This window comes from Falco naumanni, chromosome 10 (genome assembly GCF_017639655.2).
Source record: "Falco naumanni isolate bFalNau1 chromosome 10, bFalNau1.pat, whole genome shotgun sequence".
Taxonomy (NCBI): domain Eukaryota; kingdom Metazoa; phylum Chordata; class Aves; order Falconiformes; family Falconidae; genus Falco; species Falco naumanni.
Genome location: NC_054063.1, coordinates 32,263,915 through 32,284,875, shown reverse-complemented (window position 1 = coordinate 32,284,875; position 20,961 = coordinate 32,263,915). Strand labels below are relative to the sequence as shown.

The following is a 20,961-nucleotide window of genomic DNA, read 5'->3' as shown; positions in this document are numbered from 1 at the left end:
CCTCAGGGTTACAGGGAATTATTCACTCCTTCTGACATTTATTATATTAAATTATTAAAATGCTTTGATTGTAGTGCAGTGTTAGTTCAGTGTCATGTTAGCAGCCCTGCACAGGCCGAGCTCTTGGAGCTCATGCTAAAAGCCTCCTTTTCAGAGCCTGAGGTCTCAGCTGGGACTGGGCTGCTCTCGCACACAGCCAGGCATTATGTGGAAGCAGGGGGGGAGCAAGGGGGGAACCACCACCTTTCTCCTACGCCGATTTTTGTAAGCCTTTCCCCCTCCCTGCTCAGCCTGGCATCACTTACCACCAAGGTTTTCCCTCGCTTTAGGTTGGGATGTGCCTCAGGGCTGCAAGTGTGCTTTGAGGTGCATCTCTAGGGTGGCTCTGCACTGGTGCTGGAGGTGGGAGACACCCAGGGCACCCGTGGGTATTTGCAAGCCCTGGCTGTGTTGCTGTGCCTTCTTCCATGGGAAATGAAGGAGAAAAAGGAGTGCCCTGTGTGTGAGGCACACAGCTGGACTGTCTTGTGAAGGGCTGTTTCATGTGGGCATGCAGGGAACCCAGGCAGGCACTGAGATGCTTTCGTAGGGTCAGACCCCGCGGTCACATCGCCGAGTTTAGGAGAGCTGATGTTTAACACGCCAGCTGAAAACTACTCCTCGCCATCTCAGCAGTGAGCGTGGGGGGCATCACTCGGCGCTTTTTCCTGCCTCCAGCTGTGAAACACATTTGCTCCTTCCTTGGTCCCAGGGGGTCAGGCAGGGCTGTGCATCACGATGGCCGAGCACTGCAGCTCGGTGCACCCTGCCTTCCCGCTCGGCTGCTGCCCTGCGCCGGCACCAGGCACGGCTCCTGCCTCTGGCACCAGCAGGGGAGAACCCAACCAAGGGGCCTTCCCTGCTCAGCCATCCCCTGCCTCTGGGTTGCACATCCCTGCTGAGACAGCCAGGCTCGTGGTGTGGGACAAATCCTGGTCCCCACCGCGCCTTCTGCTCTGCGAGGGCACATCAGGCCCGCAAGATGCTGCATGTGCACCCCTGGGCAACCGCCAGAGCAGAAAAAGCACTTTTACGGGCACTGGGAGAAGCAAACAGCCTTCTGCACTGCTGCTTTCCACTTCACAGGCGTACAGCAGCTCTGGCGGCAGGGAAAAGGATCCGATTTTTTTGGTCCTCTGGGAATGAAAGTACCTGACTCAGGAGACCAACACACAATCCCGGCAGCTATTGTTTAGAAACTGGGTCTTCAAATCAACTCGTTATACAGGAACTTTTAACTCATGGTAACAGTGTCCCCAAGCACAGGTAACGCTGAATTCAAGCGCAGAGATTTAATTTGCTGCTTTCCCCCCCCCAAAGGAGCTGCCGTTTGCCTCGCTCAGGCCATGGCTGCCCTGCAGCTCACTGGGGACCTGCTGTCACAGAGGGCAATTGTTCTTTCCTCAGCTTGGGGAAACCAAATGTCCTAATAAAAAATATCCATTTTAGAGCTCTGGGTTATATTTTGTACAGAGCAGAGGAGAAAATGGGTATGGAGTCAATGCAATGTTTATGCAAAAGGAAAAGCCATTAGAAATCACAGAAATGAGAAGCCTGCAGTTTCTGGCTTCCCTCATTTTTCAATACCTCCTTTAATCCAGACCAACCCAACCCACAAGCCCTTGTATATCCATGGGTATTTATAAATCCTATATTTTCCTCGCTGCACACACAAGTGAAATTCAGCCTTTTCTGGGCTTGGGGGATTTATCAACCACACCAACGGCAAACACCAGCCGAGGGCAGGAAGCACAAAAGCCCTGCAGTGGTGAGCTCTGCAGGGGACCGGGGGCCAGCCGGGGTGGGGGCTCCCCAGCTGCCCTGTGCCTGCCCTAACACCCTCAAAACACCCAAGTTTGATCACGCTGTATTGGCTCATCTACTAGAAAATTCAGAGAATGTGGGTGATTTCCTGAAGTCCTCTCTCTGTTCCTCATGTTGGTGACTGCAAAAAGGAAAGTGCTGTTAAAGCACTAAACCACAGCCCTGCAAAGCACTCAAGGTGGTTCCTACCACCACTAGAGTGCTGAGAGGAGGTGGAGGGCTGGGAAGGTCAGTTCCAGGGTGTCTAAGAAGCCTCTGTTGATGATCTCCATCGCTACAGTTGGGCACATCAGTTGACCTTCTTGGAAGCTCAACCTGAGGCTCTACAGCCCGCAGAGCTCTGCTCTGCAGCCCCCTGGTTCGCACCCACCTCCCCACACTGCAGCCAGTACCTGCAGGGGCTCCTAAACTCAAAGGGATAGTAAATGTGGAGTCTCCTTTTTCCAGGACCTTCTGAGTTTATAGAGTTCCCAGGTGCACTCCCATAGCTGGGGAAGATGAGAGGAAAAGAAAAAAGGGGGGAAGAGGGAAAAAAGAAAAGGGAAAAAGAAAAAGAGGGGAAGGGAAAAAATAAAAAAGAAGGGACAAAAAAGAAAAAGGAGGTGAAAACAGAAAGAAAAAGAAAAAAATGGGGGTGAAGCAGAAAAAAGAAGAAAAAAAAAAGGGGGGGGGGGAGGAAAAAAAAGAAAAACGGAAAAAAGAAGCCGCCCCTCCTCGGCCGCTCGCAGGGCCGGGCGAGTGCTCGCAGCGGTGCAGAGCCCGGGGCCGCCCGCTGGCCACCGCCGCTTCCACCTGCGCGCAGGTCCCGCTCGCCCGTGGGCACCTGCACGGACACGGCCCGTGGGGCGGGGGGTGCCGCGGGCCCCCCCGCCGGGCCAGGCGGCCGGACCCCCCCTCCAGCGCTGCCCCGGGGCCGGGCCGGGGCGCGGCGGCCGTACCCGCCCCGCCGCCCCCCCGCTCCCCCCGCCCCGTTAAATGCCGCGCGGGGCCCCGCCGCCTCCCACCGCTGCTGCCGCCGCGCAGCGAACCGCGCCCGCGCAGCGACCCGCGCAGCTCCGCGCCCACCGTACCTGGCCCAGCAGCGCGGCGGGGAGCGGCTCGGCGGCCGGCCCGGGTGAGTGAGGGGCTCCGCGGGCCCCGCCGCCCCTGCGGAAGGGAAGGGAGAGGAGGGTGAGGGGAGCCCGGCCCGGCCAGGTGGCGCTGAGCCGCGGTGCTGTGCGCGGCGGGGGCTGCGGGGGCTTTTCCTCGGCGTGGGGCTGGCAGGGAGGGGAGCAGCGGTCCTGGGCATGAAGAGCAGAAAGCAAAGCCGGGGCAGGGTGGGGAAGAGCAGAGCCTTTGCAATGGGGTGTTCCCCCAGGGCAGGGGCTGGGGCGCTCCCAAAGCCCCCATCTGTATGGCCTTGGCCTTGGCCCCAGCAGCCGTGCCAGTGGTTGCCCCCCCCGAGTGTGCCGGGCAGGGGGTACGCTTTGGAGAGGCAGTGGGAAGGCGTGGTACCCCGCACGGTACCCCGCTCTGCCCCTCGGTGCGCTGTGCAGGATGTAAACTCTTCCCTGTCGGGATGGCGCAGTTTGCAGGCTGCCTGCTCTGCTTACCTTTCGCCCAGCTTTTGGGCAGGTTCTTGCTTATACAGTCGAGGATTTCTTTTAGCAGAGAATAATAAAGTCTGGTACACCTGGGCAAGGTGTACTGAGCAATAGGAGATCGAGATCCTGCGAAAAGATAAGCTTAAAAGTGCGTCCTAAGTTTGTTATGCACCGTTTCCGCACGACTGGAAAATTGGGTCTGTGCATACTCATAAATATGTTTGCACAAGCGATCACCCACCTTTGGCTTATAATTCCAACCATTTCAGAGGGGAAAATTAGCTTTGGGCACTTTTGTTCCAAGCAATTACATGGGAAAATTTGTTTGGAAAATCAGATTATTCTGCACTCGTCTTATTTCTGCTAACACGCAGCCACCTGAGATAAGCGGAGCTGAGCAGATCCACGATGTGGTGGTATGTGCTCTGCGGGGGTTTCCCCCCTCGTTTGGTGAGGGCAGCCTTTGCTGTGGTGCAGAGAGCCCAAATCCAGCCAGGACACAGGGCTCCAGCGCGGGAGCTGGTGTCAGTGGCGGCTGGCAGGGAAACGGGACTGTCCCGCTTTGAAGGAAGCCACCACGTGTGTGCAGGGGCTCTGGGGGGCAAAGGGGGCTCCAAAAGAGGAGCCTGTTCACACCCCGACTCTGAGAGAAGGCACACAACTTCATCTCTTCTGCTTAAACTCATAGGATTTTTGCTTCACTGAAGCCCAGACTATTTATAAAGTTACTGTGAAGTCCTCCCTGTGGGACCCTCTGTAGCGTCTCTTGACAATAAAGATTATTTTTTTTATTTTTCCAAGAACAGGAGCAATTAATCGCAGTCAGTGAGCGTGCAGGTTCTCAGTAACAAGTAGAAACTGCATTTCACAAGCAGATTCTTGTGATCTCTGCAGGGATTCATTAGATTGGCATCTGATATAGGCAAAAAATGTGTGTGGGGAAATCTCCTCCCAGATCTCAGCCCTGATATTTGCCACCAGGATATGGATAAATTTGGCCTCATCTGAAATACAAATTCCCATCTGGAAAGCATGCAAGAGATCTTGGTGTTTGCAGTAAAATGACACTTTCCATCAAAGCAGGCGGGATATTGCTGCATCCAACTGGAAAAAGCTGTTGTTGATTTTTCTGGAAGTTGTAACTTTCTTTTCTCTTGAAGAATTAAAGAAATTTTACGTGATTAGTACAAGATGGGCTTGGGAGCTGCCTTTGTTGGCGACGGTAGCAAACAGAAAAGACGCAGCCAACAAGGCAGCTTGTTGTCGGCAATCTGCGGTCACAGAAGATGTTTGTGCTCCGATTGCTCATAACATAGCATTTTCCTTGAGGTTGGCATTAGGGGTTAAAGGTTTTCAAGAGAAGCCTTTGTTTAAACATCTTTAAAGTTTCCAATAGGGGCCCCTTTGTTCGCTTTTGGAGCAGTGTGCCTGCCTTGTTAAAAACTCAGCGCTCATAAAATGCCATTTACAAACGCTTGATGAATAGGGCTGAGACGTGGAGGGGGAGATAAGTAGCGTTTGTATCTACACACACATGTGAGTTACAGACAAGCCCCGCTGTGAGTGAATAAACGGGACCCAGAAAAAACACCGCAAAAGAAAAAAAAAGAAAGATTGAGTGGTGTTTATAGAGAAACTTAGAAAAACCAGCTACTCCCCCCCAGAACCGGTGGGTCCCTCCTGGGCCAGATGTCACTCACGTCTCCTCCAGCTGTGCCAGGAGGCTGAGCGGCTCCTGCCGCTTGTCAGTGCCTCTCAGTAATCGTGTTTCCTCCACTTTGGGCCCAAACAGAAGCAAATTGATCACCTGGGCTCCGTGCTGGAAGGGAGCTGCAATAAGGGCTCCATTGAGCCGCCGGGCGCGGGGACCTGGCCTCTGCGTTTTCTGTTACCTGCTGCGGGCTAGCGAGAGTCGCCCCTCTAGGGACTTGCAGCACGTATGTGCCTTTAGGTGTGGAGTAACATTTTTAGCACTTAGAAGGCCTGGCTAAATATAAAGGGGTTTAAACCAGCCTTGCTGAAGCAGGGAAGGGTATAGGCATGTGCTTAGGAGACCCCAGAGACTGGAGCACAGCTACGGAGTGTTTCACGCAGGGTGTCCCTGGGCTGCCGTGCCTGACTCTGTGTCTGAAGCAGGTTCTCAAGCAGCTTGCCCTTCCTGGCATTTCTTACTGGAGGACAGATCCATCTTCCCTAGCAACTTTCTGCCTTTGCCTGTGTGTCTTTGTCTGCAGGCTTCTGCGCTCTCGCCTTGCAAGCCCTTGGCTGCACAGACAAGTCCATCACTAACCTGGTCCCTCTGGTGCCCATCAGGGAAATCTATAGGGATCAGCTGTGGTCCCCTGCAGAGAGGTGGCAGGAACTTGGTTTCTCTTCAGCCTTCCTGTCTGTGGGCTGTGTCATGCTGCTTTGGTGGTTGATTGCCACTGTGTAAGTTCAGCAGCCTTTGAGTTATAGTCAGTGGACCCGTAGGAGTCCGTGGTCTATGGCAGGAGTTAGTAGGGGCAGATCTGTTGATGGCAGAGGTAACCCACTATATAAGAGCCTGTGTCTTGGCTGGAAAATTAGCAGGGTCCACAAGCTGAAAAAGATAGAACCTCCCTGCCCTTGGGTATTCACAGCTCCTACACTTGCAGCTGGACTTGAATGGCTTCCCCGAAGTGTCACATTTGACACTCCCCTCATTCTTTTTCTCTTTTTGCAGCATCTTGCTTTGGCTTTAACAGTACCAGCCAGGACGAGACTGACAAAACATGCTGGTCTGCGCTCAGATGCCAAGTAGCAGTCTCACTGCTGGTCCTCCATTTAGCTCTCCCTGTCATCTGCTGAACCTGTGTGTCAAGCAGATGATGGGCTGAGAGCAGCTTCCCCATGCCCACGTTCCCTAAAGCATGTCTGGGCATCCCCTCATCTGTCCGGAGCGCCCTTGTTTCACCCTCGCCAGCTCTGTGCCCTCATCCTGGGATGCAGGTGGGAGAGCCAGCTGTGCCACAGACTTCCCACAGCCTTGAGCAAGTGGCTTGGACTCTCCTCCTGGTCTCTGGTTCCTCATGCCATGATGTAGGACTCTTCTTGGAGAGTTTCCTGAGGCCTGAAAACCTCAGTGAAGTGACCTCGGACTGTTCCCTGATCTCTCTTGAAAGCACAGACCTTGTAGGCACCTTGGCGACGACTTGGTCAATGCAAGAGAGTTGGGTGATTTCAGCCAGTTGCTCACAAGTTGACCAGAAAGGCCTAATCCCACGTAGGGGTGAGGTTGAGGACAAGTGCTCCTCAGCCATGGCCTCAAACGCTGCTTTGAGCCCCTGGGAAGGTCTCACAGGAGGTTTCCATGCAGCATTCGAGTGTGCTGAGGAGGCCAGGGTGACGTGCAGGTGCTGAGGCACAGGGTCCCCAAGGCATCTGCTCTTCAGTGTGGGAAGAACCAAGGCCACAGGCTGCTGCCCACACTGAAGATCTTCTCTGGTGCATCTCCTGTGGGGAGAAGGCATCCCAGTGCTGGGACAGCAGGTCTTCTGCTGTCAGAGGGATGTGGTGGCTGTGAAGTTAGGTGGGAGTAGTTTCCTGTGCTGCCTTTGGGGTTCTCCCTGTGAGAAGTATCAGCCGGCTTGCTTGTCTGTCCTGAGGAGGGATGAAAAGTCTCCACATGCTTTTCTGCAGCCACCAAATGCTCCTCGCTTTCTGTTATTTCAATTAAACGCATAAGCAGGATGGGTAGGATAAAGGGGAGAGGCACAGGAATATTCTCCTGGTGTGTTTTCCTATGCCAACACATTGACTCACGTCTCCAGAGTGAGAAATATGATATAAAGATTTAGAGAAGGAGGTCAGGCAATGGATCTATGATTGCGGGGCTGAAATAGCAGGCGTTCTCTGTGGTTGTCTGTGCCGTGTAAGCTTGCTGGAGGTCAGCTGGGGATATTGGTCCCAGCAGATTTGGGAGACGGATGTCCTGCTAGTAACTATCAATCTCATTGCTTAGAGATACTGGCTGTGCTGCATCAGGAGCTCAGCTGCCAGACTTTGCACCAGCCCAGGAGCTGCTCTGGGCCATTTCTCTTTCCTTTGTGGTTGAACACGCATATTTCTGCTGAAAAAAATGCTAACACCTTCCTCCTGGAATGAGAACTTGGGCAATGGATTGCTGCCTCAGCTTCTGGATGGCGCAGACCTCCTTCCCTACCAAGTCTGGTCTCTCAGCCCAGTTCAGCTGTCCCCCAGGGGCCTGTTTGCAGAAGAGCATTTGCTTTTTAAAGAGAGTCAGTAATATGGGTCTTTTACCTGTTGATCGCTCTTCATCAAAGTCTAAAAGTATTCCAAGATTCCTCCAGTTTTGCTTAAAATACCAGTTAGGAGCAGGGCTGAGTTTGCCAGTCATGCAGCTCAGGAGACAAGTGCAGCCTGAGGTCTTGAGCGGGACAGAGAGGAACAGAGTAGGAGGAACCTACTCAGAGGAACCAGCAGTCCTGACAGAGGAGCCACCTCTTGACATGATTAGTTGAACAAGGGGAATTGGCTGACCATGCTTTCCTCTCGGCTAGATCTTTAACGTGTTCTTTGAAAGGCCATGCTTAATTTGCAAGAGAATATGGCATTTATTCTTGGCAGCTGTTGCCACAGCAGCCCAGGTACAGCGTGTTTCAGTGCAGAGGCTGGCTGGACAAGAGGCTTTGCTCCTGGTTGAGCTGCAGAGCACTGGGAGGTCTTTTAGAGATAGATTGGTGGCAGAGAAAGACCTCATGTTCTGCCGTGGAGAACATCTGAAAGGGGATGCTCTGTCCATTGCTATGCCCAACATTTCCCTCGCAAGGGGACTTCTTATGTCATCTAATAATATAAACCTGTTGGGACGTGTATGCTAAGTCCATGAGCTGTGAGGCAAGGACATCTGTCACTCAGCCTGCAAATGGACCTGAACAAGAAACCCATCTTCCTCCTGCCCTCGCTGTGCATGTGTTAATCATAGTGAGTGCAGGAGGGGGGCCCCATAAAACAGGGGATTAGCTTCTTTGGGGAGCAAACAGAGAGAAAAAAAGAAGTAATTTCTACATCCAGCAAAGTCTTCCTGTTACGGCACTCCTGCTGATTCGCTCCTGTTGAGTTTGGAGCCATGATGTGCTGTTTGAGAAATACAGCCTTGTTTTTCAAACAACATGTCCTTCCAGGTGGCATTTGGCCCAGTAAAGCTGCCACAGTGTTGTAACCAGAGAGTATTGCAATGTCCTGGAAAGAGTCTGCTCTTGTTCTCCCACATGTGTGTTTGGGAAGAAACAAGGACACATCAGTCCTTAAAAAGGGGGGGAAACCCCTATTTTGGGCTGGAAATTAATGTAATTTCCCTGGTCTCCGTGTGCTTGTGCTCCCTGACTCTTACTTGCTCTGGAAACTGCATTGGTATGCTCTCTTGTGGGATTTGCAGCTCATCATCGAGCTGCTGTGGAGGATGAGCATTGAACTGCTGGAGCTGTGGTTGAGTGCAAGGTCAACATTGCCTGTAAAATGGTCCTGAGGGTGGATTCAGTGCTCCTGGGCAGCAGAGGCACTGCTGAGAGCCGTGCAGCTGCGGGCAGGGAGCGCCCTGAGATTGTGGATTCTCCTGGGGGAAACCAACCTTTGGACAACCCTCCAGGAGAGGGTGGATCCAGCTCCAGGGCTATCCCGAGCCTCATCTGTTCACATGGCTTGAGGGTCTTGCAAATATGTGGACAACATGCCAGCAGTCCATTGGGGTATCCACAGCAAAATCTGACATCACGAGGTGCCTCCAGGTTGATGTTAGTTGTCTGCATCTCTTCGGGTAGCTTTGGTTGCTTTATTGTGCCCTGTGCCTGGGGCAAGACACACTTTGGTCATCCTTTCTTGGTCCCACATGCCCTTCTTGCGCAGCCTGTCTCCTGGGCATGGACCTGAAGGAGGACTTGCTGTCCTGCTGAGGTCATGAAGATTTGTCTCCCCAGCTGCCAGCTGGAGGCCAGCTCATGCTGTCTTTCTGCTGTTGCCCTGGTAGGACTCCGGTGTTACAAGCACAGGGAATCTGCGTCCAGGCTCCTGAGCCTGTTTGGGGTTTTGTTTTTGACTCTTTCATCAAGTAACAGTGATGCGGGGGTTGAATTATGGCCTGCCAAAACTGCCTGGTTGGGTCTTTGCAAAGAAAAGCCCTGCAGAGCAAAACAGGGTACGTGGCAAGGCAGGTGAGTGTCAGGAACATTGTGTCTAGGGCTGCTCTACCATCAGCCAAGGTTTCAAGCACAGAAATGTGTTATCAGCTGGTAGCATGGGGCATCAGTGCCATGCACTCCTGCCATGCATGTCCAGGCATGCTGTGCGTGCTTCCTCTTGTGCACGGGCACGCTGCATGGGACAGCCCTCCGGCTTTGCACGTGTTGGGTAACAGCTTGGTCAGAGGCTGTTCCCTTCTCCTTGCAACGCATAGTGATCCCTTGTCCCGGCTTCTCGCAGGGTCTGGAGCCAGGGCAGAGCTGCTGCTGCTGCTCCCGTGACGTGCCAAAAGCCTGCCAAGGCCAGGCAGGTGGCTGGAGTTGTGTGTTTTGTGCCATGAACAGAAATCTCAGCTAAAGGCTGACGTGCCCGGATGTATGAAACCTTGCATGTGGTTGTACCTGAGACCTGGCTCGTGACTCCACAGTCATGGTCCGCAGCCTGCTTTCCTCCTGACGCTGCACTTGGGACTTTTCCTGGGCTGTGAATGTACTGCCGCCTCCTGAACCTTTCATCTCTTCTCTCCATCTGCTTCATCCCCTCTACAATTCAATATATAAAGCCCCCACCCCTGTAACAATGAGGAGGGCAGAAAGCCGGCTGCATCCCTCACCCTGCTCCCTGCCATGCCCTGTCCTTTGGGCTTGCCCAAGGGAGGATGGACCCAGGTCTGACCTGTGCAGATGAACCAGAAGAGGAATATTCAGAGCATTTCTGTTAACCTGTAGCCAGGAGAGAGCTGCCAAGGAGGCTGCACTGAAACCCGAAGCGGCTGTTTTTCCCCGAGACTCAGCGCTTGGCAGGGAGAGCAGACGATGGACAAGTGGTGGAGCAGGGAGGGAAGCAATGCCCTGGGGGGTGGCACTGCCGGTGGAGGTGCCAGGGGAAGGCGTGCTGGCTTACCTGTTTGACTCTGGGGATTCATCTCCCTGTCCTCCTTGTCTGAGATCACGAGGAGAGTCAGGTGGAAGCTGGGTTCACTGCTGACTCTTCTGTCCTTACATGTGGCTGTTCCCTTGGTCACCTTCTTTGCGCCATGTCCCGAGCATCTCCTTCAACAGGGACAAGCAGTGGCTGGTTTTCCCCTTGCGTTGCTCAGAAAAGTCAGGAGATGCTCCAAGTGTCTGTCTCAGCTCAGCCGCTGCAGGGTTTGGCTGAGCCAGTCCAGCCAGCAGCACTCGCCCCGCCTGGACCTTTTTTCCTTTATAGCTCAGCGTTATCTCAAGGTCTCTGGTGTTGCAGCCGGCGCTGTGTTTGCCTTTCCTCGCAGCACCTGCCTGCCAGCCGGTCACTTCCCACCCATCTCCCTCCTGCTCCTGCACGGTAGCAAGGGGCTTGTGGGGGTGTGGGACCCCTTGGGGTGGGGGGAACCCCTCCACGGGGCTACAAGTCAGCCCCGGTGCTGCCAGCCCCAGGGGAGTCAGGGCAGTGGGTAGCAGGGAAGCTGCCCAGCGCAGGATGGTGGGAATGATACTTGGGGGCATCTGTCCCATCACCTTTGCTTCCCTGTCCCTATCAGCCTTGCGGCTGGGGCAGAGCTGGGCATGATACTGAAGTCAGGGTCTGGGGTGCTGTCACAGCGTGGGTCTCTGCTGCCAGGACCGGTGCTGGATGTATGGCGGACCCTGCCCTGTCCCGGCAGCATCAGCCCCTCCAGCTGTGGAGAGTGCCAGGACTTCATCCAAAGCTGAGATGCTGTTAAAAATAGATCAGTTGTGAAATGGTTTTCTCCTCCTTGGTTCCTGGCCTGAGAGCTCATTCCTCTCTCTGGCTGGCTTTGAGGCTATATGGATGCTGTGAGATGCAGGCTGCGTACCAGCCTGCCATTGCAGGGAGGCTTGGAGTCTGGAGAGCTGCAGAAATGTTATAGGTGGCATAGCTGTCCCCAAAATGTTTAGTGGTTAGTGAGTACTTTCTCCCCAAAAAAGCATTGCTGGAAAAAGAATCTGCTAAATAAATGGGGAAATGAAGCTGGGGTAGGAGAGGCTGTTTTGCTCCTCCGCTTGCACATGGTGCTCTTGTGAGTGGGCACAGGTACCCGAGCACTGCTGGTCACAAAGTGATGCTTTTCTTAGCCCTGGGGCTTCCTAGAAAATGCCTGCTAGGCTGCAGCCTCCCCTCATCTCCACAACCTGGAGCGATCCTGCTGGCCCCTCCACTGCATGGCTGTGCCGGAGCTCCCGATGCCCACTGCGGAGCCACTGTGTCGCGGGCTGGCTGGGTTGCTCATGCTCCCCAGGAAAAGACTGTGTCTCTCACTTTGAGACTGGTATTCTGGATCCCAGTTTCCTCTTGTAGCCCTTTTCTGTCCTTCTAATTCTTAAATATCATTTTTCAGGTGTGAACACTGAGTCTGGAGACAATTTTAAGATGCAGCTGTGAAACGTATTATCAGTGTCCCTGCTATCAAATACATGAGGTTCAGGGCTGCACGTAACCACTGAGCAATTAAATGGCAACCCTGGTGATGAATTACAGCTGAGACCTCCTGAGGCTAAATAAATATCAGCTGATAACTACTGATAAAATTAATTTCTCTGTGCTTTTTTTAAAAAGCACCCTTCCAGTATTTGTGGCCAGTCTTGGCGCTGCACATCTCCTGGGGGAAGCTGCATTAACTGTGGCATTTCCCCTGCCCCCCCCAGCACCTTGGCTTTCCAACCAGAGCTGGAATAAAAATAAACCAAATAAATCCATGTCCCTGCAGGAGCCAGGCAAGGGCAGGGAAAGGCAAGGCAAGGTAACACAGAGGTGGGCAGGGAGGGAGACAAGTGGCAAGCTGAGATTTTGGGTAACTGGTCTAAATATCTTTTCCCCTAACTATCCCGCCTCAAATGCAGGAAAAAACTGGTGGGGTGCAGAGCATCCTTCAGAGAAGCCAGCAGGACGGGGAGAGCTGCAAAGCGCTGGTGCCAGAGTGATGAGGTTCCCGGTGATGTGGGGAAGGCAAGCAGCAGGCTGGCCGCGCCGGGGGCAGCGGGTGCCCATCTGTGCCAGCAGAGGCTTCTGGTCTCCCAGGGTAGCTTGGAAAAAGGCAGAAAATAAATTTATGCGGGTTCTTGGAAAAATGATCTTTGTCAATGACTTTGGGAGACTTCTGAGCAGGTTTTTGTCTGGGGGCTTCTCTTCCCATGCGGGGGGAGTGTCGGGAGGGCTGGTGCTCTGCATCCCCGGGTGCAGCTTTCCCATTCTGGCTGGCTGTGGGGAGCAGCTGCATCGCCGGTGAAAAAGCATTTGGCTGAACATCCCCTCCGCCTGGTGTGCAAGTGAAAATAAGGCTTGTCCGATGGCCAGCTCCACCCAGAGCAGAAAATCAGACCCTTTGGCAGATCGTTGCTACTGTAATGAAATTTAGCTGTGCTGAGACTGCCAGCCCTTGAATGGGAAAAGTTCCACGTGGGTTCAGAGACGTTTGGGGATGGATCTGTCAGAACTGCTGCTGCTGAGGGTTTTTGGCACTGCCTGGGGACACCCACCGCAGGTGACTGTCACCCTGTGGCTCAGCCCATCCTCAGCACTGATTGCACATTGTCTTCTCCCTACAGCGAGTCCTCCCAGGCCTGGAATTGTGTGGTATCACAGAGCCATGATGAAGCTCCTGCCCGTTGCCCCTCTCCTCCTACTTCTCCTGACGACACTGGAAGCCAGACCAAAACCTGCAGGTGAGCTCTGGCCGGTGGGGATTGCTTGGAGGAGAGAGAAGTGAGAGCGTCAGGGCAGTGAAGCCCTTGGAGGACTGCTTGCTGCTTGGGGTGGGTGGACCTGATGCCTCTTACTTCCCCAGGAGGATGGAGGATCCCCCCACATGGTGACCCAAAATTCCCAGCACTGCCCAGGGGAGTGTGAGCCCAAGCCTGGCCCCAGCACGGTGGGTCTCATGCCACTTGCTCCGGGCACATCCTCAGCTTTGACAGAGCCCAGCTCAGGGCTTGTCACCCTCCTGCCCAGGGGCTCCCACCTTGGCAGGAGGCACAGCTGTGAGGGATAACCCCCTCCATGTATGGGTCTTCTGACAGGGGGGACAAAGCAAACCCAGGGGTACCAGCCTCTCTCCTCCCAGGGCAGAGGGAGCTAAACCAATTCCAGTTTAAAAACAGTGGAGGTGCTGGACGGAGAAAGAAGCAGGTATGTCTCGGAGACCTTCAGAGCAGTTGAGATGACAGCTGGGGTCTGGGCATCATCCCAAAGGGACTCAGAGTGTTTGCTTACCATTAGGGCCAAATTCTCCCAGGCTTGGGTATGCACAAGCCAAGCAAAATATGTTTATTGGTGTTTCACTTGCTAAACACTTTCCTGGTTTGCACTGGAAGTAGCACCCATATGTCCAAGAGAGGCTCTTTGGCTCGATCCCTGCCACGTGCACGCCCTTAGCTGTGCTTTTCACCGTCTCATTTTCTGCCCTTAAAAAAACCAAAACAGCAAAGCAAGCCCTGGTTTTAGGCAGAAACTGGTAAAATGCAGTAAAAACTAGGGGAGGCTGGAGCTGCGGGGGGAACAGAAGAGCTGCCCAAAGCAATATTTTCCTGCATGGCACAGAGGTCTGGAGCAGGAGCTGCAGCTTGCAGAGGACAGCCCGAGGCATTGGGCTGTTTTACACTTTAATGCTCTGATTTGTTGTAGAGATCACGACGCTGCTGCCTAAACCTGTGCCTCAGCCTTGCCAGGGTAGATACCAACAGGCAGAGAGGCATTTCTGCAGCCCCTGGGGCTGTCGGCTGTAGAAATACAGGGAGCTGGAGCTGGGTCTGGCTGCAGGGACACTACGGGGGAGGAAGGGGACACTGCCACTTCCCCACAGCCTCATGGCCAGGGCATGTCTCCCCAGCCTGTCATCCCTGCTCCCGCTCTGCTAGCACCCTCCATGGATTTATCTGGCAGTGGGAGGGTGCTGGTCTGTGAGGGCTGCCTGGACATACCCTCTCTTTCCCCCACTGAGCATCCTCAAGCCACTCAACAGGGATGTCTCTGCTCCCAGCCCTGCTTCCCACAGGTGGCTGTGCGGCTGAACTGTCTCTTTGCCCCCTTCCAGCCCTGAAGTGCAGGACGGGTCCCCTGGACATCGTGTTTGTGATCGACAGCTCCCGCAGCGTGCGCCCCTTTGAGTTCGAGACCATGCGGCGGTTCATGATAGACATCATCGGCAGCCTGGACGTGGGCCCCAACGCCACACGGGTGGGGGTGATCCAGTACTCCAGCCAGGTGCAGAACATCTTCTCCCTCAAGACCTTCTTCACGCGGGCGGACATGGAGAAGGCCATCAACAGCGTCGTCCCGCTGGCCCAGGGCACCATGACGGGGCTGGCCATCCAGTATGCCATGAACGTGGCCTTCACCACGCAGGAGGGCGCGCGCCCTCTGCACAAGAAGATCCCCCGCATTGCCATCATTGTGACGGACGGACGACCCCAGGACCGTGTCACTGAGGTGGCCACCCAGGCCCGGAATGCTGGCATTGAGATCTATGCTGTGGGCATCCAGCGGGCTGACATGAACTCGCTGCGAGCCATGGCCTCGCCGCCGCTGGAGGAGCATGTCTTCCTGGTGGAGTCCTTCGAACTCATCCAGCAGTTTGGGAAGCAGTTCCAGGACAAGCTCTGCGGTGGGTGAGAGCTGCGGATGTGGGTTGGCAAGGGCAGCGCTGGTGCTCCTCAGCTGGGCTAGAAGGTGACCTTCAGAGGGGTGTTTTGGGGTGGCTGCTCTTGCTAGGAGCAGCGTGGACAGGGAAGCAACCTCCCTGGGAGGTGCTGGGACAGGTGGCCGTTCCACTTGCTCACCTTTCCTGGAGCGAGATCAGGAAAGCTTTGAAAGCATTTGCCAGTGGGCGTTCTTCTTCGCCCGTGCCTGGTAGCTCTGCCCCAAGCCAGGAGATAATGGGAGTATTAAAGAGCAGGAGATGTGGAGCTGGTTTTCCTGGGTGTGACATGGCCAGGTGACACGTCCCAGAGCCCTGTATGCCTTTCGACGTGGCTCTAGCAGCGTCTCCTCCTGTGCAGACACATGCGTGGCATCTGCTGCATGCACATTTGTGTTTAATAACACGCTGGGCACATGGGGCTGCTGTGCAGCGTCCAGCCGGTCTCGGCCAGGAGCCAGGAGGCTGGTTCGCACCGTGGCTGTGCTGGCACACGTCGGGAGCTTGCAGGCTGGGACCTGTCTGTCCTTCGTCATGCTGGCAGGCTTTGCCAGAGACCTGGCACTGCAGCAGACTGGCAAGGCTTTGCTTACGTGCTTCAGCATCTGCTGAAGGGCAGAAGGCAGCTGCCAGCCTCATTTAGGCAGCGTTTGCTAGCCGGGGGCTCCTGGGTGCCTGCAGGGCTGCCTCGGAGAGTCTCTGCTTGCTGGGGCGCAGGGCTGAGCAGACGTTGTCCCCTGGGGACAAGTGCTCCTGCACTTGGTGCCTTCGCTTACAGCACCCTGCCCGTCGCCTGCCTGCCCCGGTGCCCCCTTCCCGGCCGGCTCTGCAGGCTCCTGGCTGCACGGACACAGACCTGGCTCCTGTAGCACGTTCCTGCCGAGCTCAAGCTTTTGCTTACTCAGCTCAGGCTGTCGACAGTACCAATTAACACCGAGCGTTGATTTAGCACTTGGGTAGACCAGAAAGCCCAAGCGGTTCAGAAGCCTGCCCCGCACAACATTCATGTCTGGGCACTGGAAATCAGTGCGTGAGCACTGGGGCTGGAAGGGCTGGGGCGCTGTGGGTCATCCCAGAGGCTTCGGCTACAGGGACGTGGCACATGCTGGAGCTGCGGTCCCTGTGCATCCAGCGTGCCTGTGGGCTGCTTTGATGCCCGTTCTGTCTTGCAGGGGTGGACGTGTGCATGGAGCAGGAGCATGGCTGCCAGCACAGCTGCATCAGCACCCCCGGCTCCTTCTACTGTGAATGCAACCCAGGCTACAGGCTCAACGTCGATGGAAAGACCTGTTCCCGTAAGCCCCCTTTTTTAATCCTAACTCTTGTAGAAGGCTTGTGGTTGCAGGTGTCACGGAGGGAAGCTGAAAAGCAGCAGAGGACCCACTGAGGCCAGCAGCAGCCTCGGTGCTCTGTTCACTGGGCTCACTGCCTGCCGGGTCTGTACTGACTGCGGACACATGGCATTGCTGCATCCTGGTCACCTTTCAGGGGTGGGACACTTGGGGCTCTTGTGGGCACAACCAGCTGCCTGTCACCTGAGGGGGCTTTGGGCAGTGGGTACCAGAGGGTGCACATCCCAGCCACCGAAGTACATGGTGTTTTGGCCCTGTATGTGGAGTGCAAAGCTGTATTAATTGGTCTGGCCACCAACCCAGGACTTTTCCTTCTTGCCTAATGGCGCTGGGAGCTGCTTTGAAGCCCTGGAGCAGTCTGCTCGGCTGCCCCAGGGAGGCTGGGACAGGAGGGTGATGGGTGTCCTGTTCCACCGCAGCCATCGATGCATGCGCAGACGGGAGACATGGCTGTCAACACCAGTGTGTCAGCACTCGTGGGTCATACCTGTGCCAGTGCCGTGCGGGTTACTACCTCAGCCAGAACAAGAGGAGCTGCTCTAGTAAGTGGCCATCTCCCTTGCTGTCCCTTCTTCATTTGCTTCTCTTTTCCCCTCTCCTCTTGTCTTTCCCTGTCTGCCCACCCCTCTCCTTCTCTCACCAGTGATCGATTACTGCAGCTTCGGAAACCACAGCTGCCAGCACGAGTGCGTGAGCATCCCCAACGGGCACTACTGCCGCTGCCGCAGTGGGTTCACGCTGCAGCCCGACAGCAGGTCCTGCAAGGGTACGTCCTGGCACGGTGGCACGGCACAGGCTGCAGTGTATGGCAGATACCTGTATGTCCTGCCCAGTCCCCAGGGGAGGGGCTGTTCCCGGACCACCCCACCTGAGGGGGGATAACCCTGTGCCCTTGGCTTGTCTTCCAGCCACTGACCTCTGCAACAGGGTGGATCATGGCTGCGAGTTCAAGTGTGTGAGCACGGAGGGCTCCTACCGCTGCGTGTGCCCCGAGGGCCAGCAGCTCCAGGCTGATGGCAGGGCGTGCAGCAGTGAGTACCGGACACGGCTCATGGCATCCTCGCTGTCTGGCAAGGGCTTACCTGAAACTAGGCAGGGGGTCTAAGTGGGACTTGGAGCTGGGTTGGAGGAGGATGGAGAGCTGGCCGGGCTTGGGGGAGCACCCTGGATGCTGTGGGGATGGGCGTGCGCTCATGTCCTCGGTGGTATGGCCCAGAAGATGTCACAGGAACTTTGAGGAAGGGTTCAGGAAAAGGGAGACCTAGGGAAGACTTTCAGGGGACACTGCAGTGGCAGTGGAGGGTTTTGGGCTCAGACCCCTGGGCGTGCTTTGCCCTGCTTCCCAGCCTCAGCCTGGCTGCAGTTCCAGGGGGTCCACATGGTGTCCTGAAGCCCACAGCTCTGCCCCAGCCCTGGGCGTCTCCACTCCGATGGTGCCCATGGCCAGGCTGGTCCCTTCTCACCTTCCCCCTGTGCCTGCAGAGTGCGGGGCTGGGCACATCGACCTGGTGATGGTGATTGACGGCTCCAAGAGTGTTCGGCCCCAAAACTTTGAGCTGGTGAAGCAGTTTGTGAACCGCATCGTGGACCTGCTGGAGGTGTCCCCCCACGGCACGCGGGTGGGGCTGGTGCAGTACTCCAGCCGCGTCCGCACTGAGTTCCCCCTCAACAAGTACCACAGCGCAGATGAGATCAAGAAGGCGGTGATGGAGGTGGAATACATGGAGAAAGGCACCATGACAGGCCTTGCCCTCAAGCACATGGTAGAGCACAGCTTCTCCGAGCTGGAAGGTGCCAGGCCTCTCTCCCACAACATCCCCAGAATTGGGCTTGTCTTCACGGATGGGCGCTCCCAGGACGACATCTCCGAGTGGGCCAGGAGAGCAAAGGAGTCAGGTGCGGGGGGCTGGGGAACCCCAACTTGCAGTGCTTTGGGCATCCCAGGGTGGTTCCTCAGGGTGGCTGCTGTGGGGGAGGCTGCAGCATCCAGCCTTGGGATGCTGCATCGCCTGGTCCACAGAGACAGACCTGCCTCTGCCGTGGTTGCAGGGTGCTCCAGGTAGCATCCTTTGTGCAGCAGCCTGCACTGCAGTGGTGCTGCCGTGCTCCTGCCCATCCTTCCCAAATTCCTGCCGTGTATTTGGGAAGCCCAGGGGAAATCCTGCATCCTCAGCCTTGCTCCCTCTGGGCTTGGGGCTGCTTGATGCAGGGTGGCCAGCACAGTGCTCAGGATCTATCCTTGCCACACAGGGATCATCATGTTTGCTGTGGGTGTTGGCAAGGCTGTGGAAGAGGAGCTGAGAGCAATTGCCTCTGAGCCAGTGGAGCAGCATTTCTCTTACTCAGCAGACTTCACCACCATGACCCACCTCGTGGAGAACTTCAAGCTGAACATCTGCCCAGGTGGGTGCCCCTGGCCACAGTGGGTGGGCTCACCCCCAAGCCTGGGGGAGCCCTCTCCCCACAGAGCCAGTGGGGTGGTTTGTGTGTCTGTTGTCCTGCATCATGTACCCCAGGGCTGGGGTGAGCTGGCATGAGCCTAGGTTGCCTCTGCATCTCACCAGCCTGCGTGGGTATAGAGGTGGGTCTCAGGGAAGGATTTGGAAAAGGAGAAAGTGGAGCTGGGACTTTTAATACAAAAGTATTAATGTGAGCAGCCACCCCAGTGCTGTTGCGTGGGCAGAGGTTGCACTCTGCCTTGAGGGATGCTGCCCCAGCTCCGAAGATGGCCTGTCTCTTTGTGCAGACCTGTGCTTCTGCTGCTGCCGGGTGCAGGAGGACCAGGGTGGGTTACTGTGAGGGTCTCCCTGCCCTGGGGCAGGCTAGGGTTCCCCAGTGCCCTTGGGACCCCTGCAAGGCTGCAGACATGGGGTCAGCATGCTCCCTGCCACCCTGGGCTGAAGGCAAAGTGAAGCTCAGCACAGGCTGTCCTTGGCACACTGTGACCGTGAGTGTGGCAGCCCTGTGGGATGCCTGGCAGTGAGCTTGCTGGGCTAGCACTGATGCAGCCTGGCAAAAAAGGAGTGAGGCTGGAAAAATAGGGGAAAATCAGAGGGGGGATAGCCCTGAGGCTCAGATACAGCCCTGGTGGGTGGCTGTAGGGATAAGGGACTCACGCTGTGTGGGAGCAGGGGAGAGCCAGGCACTGTGGGGCCGTGACTCTGACTGCACCCAAACCCCCATGGTCACAGAGGAGGGCAAAGGGAAGACGGAGATCCGCAGCCCGTGTGAGTGCGAGGCACTGGTGCAGTTCCAGACGAACACTGTGGCCATCCTGCAGAGCCTGACTGAGAAAAATATCCTTTGGGGTGATGCCTGGGCTTGCTGGGGTGCAGGGCAGCCTGGGGACAGACTGCACACGGGGAAGGGAGGGATGGGTAAATGGGAGCAGGAAAAATTTCAGGCTCCTTCAAGGGGAAGAAGCCCTTGGCCCACCAGACCACCTGGCTCACAGTTTCCTTAGCACGTTCACTTGCTCAGATGACAGCCAGACTCGAAGACTTGGAAAAGCAGATCGCCAACAAGAAGTGATCCTTGCAGAGGGCTGCAGCGCTTGGATGGGACAGGGGGATGTACAGTAGCTATATGGCATTGTTATTGCTAGGTTGTTGTAAAGCATCAGTGTTTGTTCTTGTATCCCAAAAGCCCCAGGGGGATGCAGACTGTATTTAAAAAAACAAAAATCCTAAAAAAAAAAAAAAAGCCCCCACCCTTGAGCAAAACCCCCTGCTGCAAAACCAAGGGTTTCAGCCATCACTGTTGCCTTGTTCTGCTGAATTGGCAGGTCTGGGATGAGGTGGGATGACTGCAAGGGCAGGCTGGGCTTTGCATGAGGAGATGGAACACCCAGCCTTTTTCCAGAGCAACTGGGATGAACCAGCCCCTGCGCAGCCCCCCATGGCCCCCCAGCAAGCTGCTTTGCAAGGGGAAAAAAAAAAATAATCTACTGTGATCATGCCTTGAGAGCTTCTGCTGCCCTGTAGTGGGGCAGGGAGAGCCGGCCACTGTGGCCAGTGCATGGGGACGCATGCTGCCAGGCCAGCTCCCAGCACAGCACCCGGCTGTGCACCCAGGGGTGAGTGGGCAGCAGGAATTGTCAGATCCCCTTGCCCCCATTTTGGCAGAATTGTTTGGGAGTTGGTCATTATCTTGTTTGGTTTTTTTATCACATAGCAAAATGGTAATAATTCTTTCTATAAACATCTATGTGTGTATATATATATTTCATCTTGAGAGCAGGGTAGTGCTATTTTTAAACACTTCTTTTATATAAAGAAATTTCTATCCTGATAATAAACACCCTGAAGGTTTG

General features: G+C 55.4%; 2 protein-coding genes across 3 annotated transcripts in view; one reads left to right on the top strand and one right to left on the bottom strand.

Moving 5' to 3' along the window:
* The window catches only part of RBPJL (recombination signal binding protein for immunoglobulin kappa J region like), a 22,052-nt gene extending 12,817 nt beyond the window's left edge, over positions 1-9,235 (bottom strand). The window contains exons 1-3 of the mRNA XM_040608919.1: positions 9,058-9,235; positions 3,456-3,572; positions 2,934-3,009 (exon numbers count right to left, since the gene is read on the bottom strand). Of these exons, the coding sequence (XP_040464853.1) occupies positions 2,934-3,009; positions 3,456-3,572; positions 9,058-9,235 (371 nt within the window). The remainder of the gene's footprint in view (positions 1-2,933; positions 3,010-3,455; positions 3,573-9,057) is intronic.
* MATN4 (matrilin 4) lies at positions 2,860-20,961 on the top strand. Of its 2 annotated transcripts, XM_040609408.1 has the most exons (11): positions 2,860-2,977; positions 13,211-13,327; positions 14,695-15,264; positions 16,470-16,592; positions 17,069-17,191; positions 17,293-17,415; positions 17,558-17,680; positions 18,132-18,545; positions 18,900-19,052; positions 19,841-19,945; positions 20,122-20,961. In XM_040609408.1, exons 2-11 carry the CDS (start codon positions 13,252-13,254, stop codon positions 20,178-20,180), a joined length of 1,869 nt encoding a protein of 622 aa, XP_040465342.1. In that variant the 5' UTR covers positions 2,860-2,977; positions 13,211-13,251; the 3' UTR covers positions 20,181-20,961. The 2 variants fall into 2 exon arrangements, with proteins under 2 accessions (XP_040465342.1, XP_040465341.1); XM_040609407.1 differs by lacking the exon at positions 17,069-17,191 and having other exon boundaries at positions 2,877-2,977.

What these genes read in the sequence shown, in the direction of transcription:
- MATN4 (XM_040609408.1), top strand. Translation starts at nt 13,252, where the DNA reads ATGATGAAGCTCCTGCCCGTTGCCCCTCTCCTCCTACTTCTCCTGACG. An exon ending in TGATGGCAGGGCGTGCAGCA is followed by an intron (nt 17,681 to 18,131) that starts GTGAGTACCGGA and finishes CTGTGCCTGCAG; the next exon opens with AGTGCGGGGCTGGGCACATC. An exon ending in CAGGAGAGCAAAGGAGTCAG is followed by an intron (nt 18,546 to 18,899) that starts GTGCGGGGGGCT and finishes CTTGCCACACAG; the next exon opens with GGATCATCATGTTTGCTGTG.